This window comes from Saccostrea echinata, unplaced genomic scaffold, assembly GCF_033153115.1.
Source record: "Saccostrea echinata isolate AGI-Se365-2 ecotype Australia unplaced genomic scaffold, CSIRO_AGI_Sech_v1 ptg000022l, whole genome shotgun sequence".
In the NCBI taxonomy this organism is placed as follows: domain Eukaryota; kingdom Metazoa; phylum Mollusca; class Bivalvia; order Ostreida; family Ostreidae; genus Saccostrea; species Saccostrea echinata.
In genome coordinates, this window is record NW_026889771.1 from 6,637,772 (window position 1) to 6,643,725 (window position 5,954).

The window sequence follows — 5,954 nt, forward strand, 5'->3', positions numbered from 1 at the left end:
GTATAAATTTACCGGGTGGGAGTCACTACAAAATTTAGAACATGACACAATAGACCTTAAAACAGTTGATTTTGATGCTTTTTGTGTGCAAATATTCTTTGCTCATGAGTGCGAATCTTCTTTATTGATTACGTCAATGAAAAGGGGAAATTTATTCACTCTAAATCCCATTGCAGCATATTTCTATAAGCCATGACATACACCACTGAATTATTTTTTGAAAAGAAAAACTCATTTTATGCCCTAAGCGCAAAAATCCATTCAATAGTTGATGATCAGGCAAGACACTTTTTTAAGTACCACCAGAATTTTGCTATGTGTGATAAGCTTAGAACTACTTGGAAAAAATCTATAAATAAACTCGTTCAACATTTCAATCATATTTTAATTCAACAATAAAATGATTCAACAGTTCATCAAAGTTGTGAAGAAATAGTCAATTCACAATAAATTCTGACGCCGTAAGGACCTGCGAAGAAACTGTCCAGCAGACTGCATTTCAATCCTGAAAAAGAGCATATAAAAAAACTTAGTTCGGTGATAATAATTATCTTGTGGGATAGTGAAATCAGAAAGTCTTTAACCTTGCCCTGTTATTGAGGATTCTGCATATTACATCAGTGAATTTTAAAAAAAAATAAAATAAAAATTCTTTCTAAATTTTCTTACTTTCTAGACAGTCCAGTTGTGTAGATATTGATCCACATGGACAGTGCTTTGGATCGTTTTTCCAATTCCTTCAGTGTTTGCTCTGAAAATGAATACAAACAGCTATTGAAATGAGTCGTATATGTATAATTAATAAATGATAAATTTCTCAAACTTTAAAAAAAATCTATTTTTAACTGTTAATTACCTTTTTCTTTTCTCTGTTCTCCAATAGCTTTGAATTCGACACTGATCTTCCATTTCAACTGTTCGTTTTCTGCAAAAGGGAGTAAAAATACATGTATTTAGACCAACAGATAAAAAAAAAACAGAGAACAAATGTTATAAATGATTAAGATGCAGAGTTAATAATAACCTTCTGCTAGACTGGCTACTGTCTTGTGCATCACATCAATGCGCCCCCGGAAGTCAAGGACCATCCAAACAAGTGACACACACAAAGCCATGAAGGAAAAGAATGCAGACAGACGAATGATGCCTTTAGAAGAAATGGAAGATAGAATGTCTCTAACAAGAAAGAGTTCCTGAACCGACATAGAAAGAGCCTTCTGAACAAAGTCCAAGCCGAATCCGACGAGAGATGAAACACTGCTGACAGTGTCACCATAGCAACTATAAACACATGCTGAAACTCTGATGGCATTATCACTGAACTGAACTGACAGTGTCTCCACATAGTTCAGGATGTCAATAAACAACGAGCGAGTGTTTGAGGAGAAAGTGAGAGCGAAAGTGGAGAGAGAGTCCAAGGCACATACACTGCTGGTGGCGAGAGAGGCCGAGAAATTGAAGACCATCTCATCGACACTGAACAGCGTTTGCTGAGAAAAAGAGAGAAGAAGGAATTAGAGAACACAGGATAGGAGGATGCCATAATGCAAGAGGACATATTGACAACGGTCTATTTTTACTTACCGAAATGTGCAAAGTGGCTTGCGTGGTCATATTCCACATGCCCTGTACAAATCTAAAATAAATTAAAATCAAAGTACTGAAAGTACTATTACGAGTTGATGGTATTGATTATATAATGTTAAAATCAGTTGAGGTCTCTAGTCCATATATGGATTATGTGATATTATGTGCAATGATGAAAACTATCACTTAATCTTTTCTTTTTGTTTTCTTTGAGAAATAAAATTGTATCATTTTATTTCCACCTTTTCTATCGTGCATTTTTAATGTATTTTATTTTTTTTTAATATCTACTGGAATGTATAAAATTTATCACAAATCGATCCTTTAAATATAGAAAACAAATACAATGTAATACTAATTCAGGCGCGGATCCAGGAATTTTTTCCAGGGGGGGGGGGGTCCACCCCAGTGAAAAAAATTTCCAACCCAAAAATTTCTTGACATGCCAAAAAAAAAAAAAAAAAAAAAAAAAAAAAAAAAAAAAAAAAAAACAACCCCCCCCCCCTAAAATCCATTTCCAAAACGTGAAAAACACCTATTTCGTGGTAGTGGGGTCCATGTTTTCAAGGGGGGGGGGTCCAATGTCATTTTATTTTGCTTCAGTATATACTTTTAGTAACTCTGCAAATTCCAGGAAGGTTCGGACCCCCCCCCCCTTCTAGATTCGCGCATGTAATTAGTTGTAGGATTTTTTGTAAAATGACAATGTAGCTTGCATTTAAAGTAATTTGTATTTTTACAAAATATTAAAGGATACTACCATCATTGAAATGGTCACAGAGCACAGAATATCATCATTAAAACTACCGGGAACATTTTTTGGGCACTCAATATCATTTGACAGAAATATTATATATCAAGTGACTAGAAATTTCATATAGGGAAAAATGGCACAACTGTTGTATAAAATCATATTGCAGAACTAAAACAACTCCTAAATAGACAAAAACAAGAAAAAGCTTTAAACACACATATCTCAAACTAACTGGCAAAATCTACAATAGTATTACAAGTAGAGAATTATTACTCACAAATAGCACAAATTAAATTATTTCATTAACATGTTCATTGAACATTTTCACTGCTTTCTTAAATTGACAAACAATTTGACATTTTCAATGCACATCAATATATTCCAATTCTCGTGATTAAGCCAGTCTTAAAATTCATATCTTTTACTTTCATTTAAATGTATATTACATAATTCAATTTTCTTCATTTAGTTACTATTGAAATTCAACTCCTTGTCTTTCAAAATTTACATGCACGTATTATAATTCAATTTTCTTGATTTAGCCACTCTTGATATTCAGCACCCTGTCTTTTATGATCATTGATATGCACAATAAATATTTTAATTATCTTAACTTGATATAGCTACTCTTGAAATTCAACTTCTTGACTTTAACTGAAATGAACATTTAAAATGTCATTTCGTTGGTTTAGTCACTCTTGAAATAAATATAACTACTTGACTTTAATTGATACATGCACATTTTATACATCATTTCTCTCGGTTTAGCCTTTCTTGAAATTCAACTACTTCACTTTCATTGATACATGTATGCACGTTTGATATTTCAATTCTTTCGGCTTTTCGACTGAAGACTTTAAATTCATCACAATGACATGATATTGACTATTTACATGATCTGTCTATACTCTTGAATTAATTTGATTTCTTAATCTCTTCACATTTATAAATATGCATTTCACATTTAATTTATCAGTAACACCCGCTTAATTTTTTTGATTTTGTTTTTATTTATTGCCTTCACAGTACTAATTCACTTTATCACATGGTCAGTATCTGATAGCAAATCACAGCTGCACATATTAAAGGTGCTTGGACACAGATTTGAAGTTAATATTTTCTCAAATTTTCTGTATAATTTCATGACTTACATGTTGCTATAGCATTTCATACTAAAATATAAAAAAAATCTGATTTCATCTCGAAGTTACTGAAACTTCAAATTTCTGAACGCGTTTGATTGACACATCCTTTCACACATTTTAATTTTATTCTAATACTTAAGAAAAGTGGCAATTTTGTTGTGTATTAATGAAAAATATTTAAACTATAATCCAGAAAATTCAGAGTAGAAATGTTCGAAAGCAAAACCCACTCACAGTATTGTCAGTCCGTGCTCAGTGGTGTGTGCAGACTTTAACAATTGAACACACCCGGTGAATCGTAAACATTAACAATAACAGAGCTCGTGCCCTGTTTACAAAAACAGTTTACGTTTCACGGGTGTATTCAATTTGTTAAACTCTGTACACAACACTGAGCTAGGGCTGATGATATTAGAGAGGGGGTTTGCTTTCGCACATTACTACTCTGAATTTTCTGGATTATAGATGTAATGTTTTTCATTAATACACAACAAAATCGCTTCTTTTCTTAAATATTAAGGATATAGATAAAATTTGTAAAAGTGCAAGGATGTGTTAATCAAACGCGTCCAGGAATTCGTAGTTCCAATAATTTCCAGATAAAACAAGTTTTTAATTATATTTTCGTGTGAAATGCTATTGCAATATTTAAGTCGTGATATTATACAGAAAATTTGAGAAAATATTAACTTCAAATCTGTGTCTAAGCACCTTTAAAGGAAACCACTTTCCGGTGTAATGCCGACAATTAATGAGATAAGAATCACAGGCGTAGTAAGTGACCATTGCTGTATTTAAAGCTTGCTGTGAAACAGATCTAGATTGTGGAAGACGGGAATTTTCAACACTGTTTTTAACAAGGAAAAGTAAATTGGAACACAAAGTTGTCCGCTGCTGAAAAAATCTAACCCCTAACCCTTTAAGCAATCGAAATCTTTTGTTGCTTGCACAAGAAATCAGAACTTTAATTTCAATTTTTTTTTCAACTGGTACAGCTCATTTCTTCCGTTTGAGATAAGTAATTGGTTTACTTCGATCTTCTTTACTGCAAACTCCTCGCTTTGTTTACAAACATAGGCAGTGTTCTCTGTGTTGAACGATTCATCACTAGCGCGGGAAAACTGCTCTGTTCATTAGCATAACAGCGCAAGAATATTAGTTTATTTATATACCACCAGCACGTCAATCTTGTAAAAATAACCTGGTTTGTACAATGTTCAATTTTGTAAATTTTCTTTAAAAATCTGTTTTCAAAATACTTCTTATTATATTAAACATTATTGATTTATAAATCAAAACTTTGTTTGCACGATATGTCACTTTTGTTGACCGCATGTCCCTAACACTATTTTCTCTAGCGGATAGACACAAATTCCATTAAAATCAATAATAAATATATAAGTTTATAAACACTTCAAAGCATATCAGGAAACATATTCTTGTTCTGTAGATTACGAAAACTGTAAATAAACCAATATTATACAAGAACCCGCACGCAAAGTACTCAAACGAAAATGTGATTAGTTTCGATACATTGGGGAATCCCTTACAAGTCACATAACATGAGTTGATACCATCAACTCGTAAAAATTAATAGTGAAAATAGTGAAATTTCTTTGTATACACGAATATGTAACGCAGAAGGGAAAATGTAACCCCCCCCCTCCCCACACACACTTCATAATATTATTTATTAAAATAACTGCTAATGATTAATGACGAATATCATTATAACTATATACTTTGTATTTTACATCAAATTTGAAGAGATCATAACATTGTCCATGAATTTATTGAGATATTGTCGAGAGGAGATTAAGACCGTATCTAAGGAAAAAAGCTCAATGATGCCATCATTTTTATCAGATTTTATGTATATTTCTAAATATTAATTAATATGCTCATATGTACTCTTAATATTTAATTCCTTTATAGGATAACACTTACTCATGTATGTCTGGCATTTCCGGGATGGTGGCCGGACCAGCAGGGATCATCAACAGAGCGATTACGAATGTTGCGATGCACATCCCGAGACTGTTGTTTTTCAACTGATGCTGAGCTACGGGAGAGCTTGTTTATATACCCTCCCAGTATTTTTGCGCCTTTCTGATTGGTTCAATTTTGAGCGCGCTGATTGGCGATTAACGGCTGGTTTGGAAAGAGCGCGAAAATGTGACGGACCATCAGTTGGCCATCTTGAACGACGATTTTGTGCTACTGGTCTAAAAAAAAATCGAGTATCATGTCGTAACGTTACGGTTTAATTGAAAAATGATATCGGATATAAGATCAAATTTAGACGAGCTTTGATAATATGTTAAAATATTTGTCAAACTTTATTTATTTTTTTCGAAATTTATTCAAATTCTTCATATTTTTAAAGTGATTTTCAGTTTCGGAAACTGATTAAATTTTTTTTTTCACGCTTTCTCATCTTATTTTCTTTTAAAATTTATTAAAATCTA

At 32.4% G+C, this 5,954-nt stretch overlaps 1 protein-coding gene across 1 annotated transcript; it reads right to left on the reverse strand.

Moving 5' to 3' along the window:
* Positions 1-364: 364 nt before the first annotated feature.
* On the reverse strand, positions 365-5,517 carry LOC133190828 (uncharacterized). Its single transcript, XM_061326512.1, has 6 exons — positions 5,434-5,517; positions 1,585-1,636; positions 1,025-1,490; positions 857-925; positions 670-751; positions 365-505 (listed from the first exon to the last, which is right to left on the reverse strand). The coding sequence occupies exons 1-6, from the start codon at positions 5,514-5,516 to the stop codon at positions 442-444; spliced, it is 816 nt and encodes a 271-aa protein (XP_061182496.1). The 5' UTR covers position 5,517; the 3' UTR covers positions 365-441.
* Positions 5,518-5,954: the final 437 nt, after the last annotated feature.

Coding starts and splice junctions, on each gene's coding strand:
- LOC133190828 (XM_061326512.1), bottom strand. CDS start 5,516: ATGTGCATCGCAACATTCGTAATCGCTCTGTTGATGATCCCTGCTGGT. Junction 1,491..1,584: donor AAGCCACTTTGCACATTTCG/GTAAGTAAAAAT, acceptor TCTTTTTCTCAG/CAAACGCTGTTCAGTGTCGA. Junction 926..1,024: donor AGTAGCCAGTCTAGCAGAAG/GTTATTATTAAC, acceptor TCCCTTTTGCAG/AAAACGAACAGTTGAAATGG.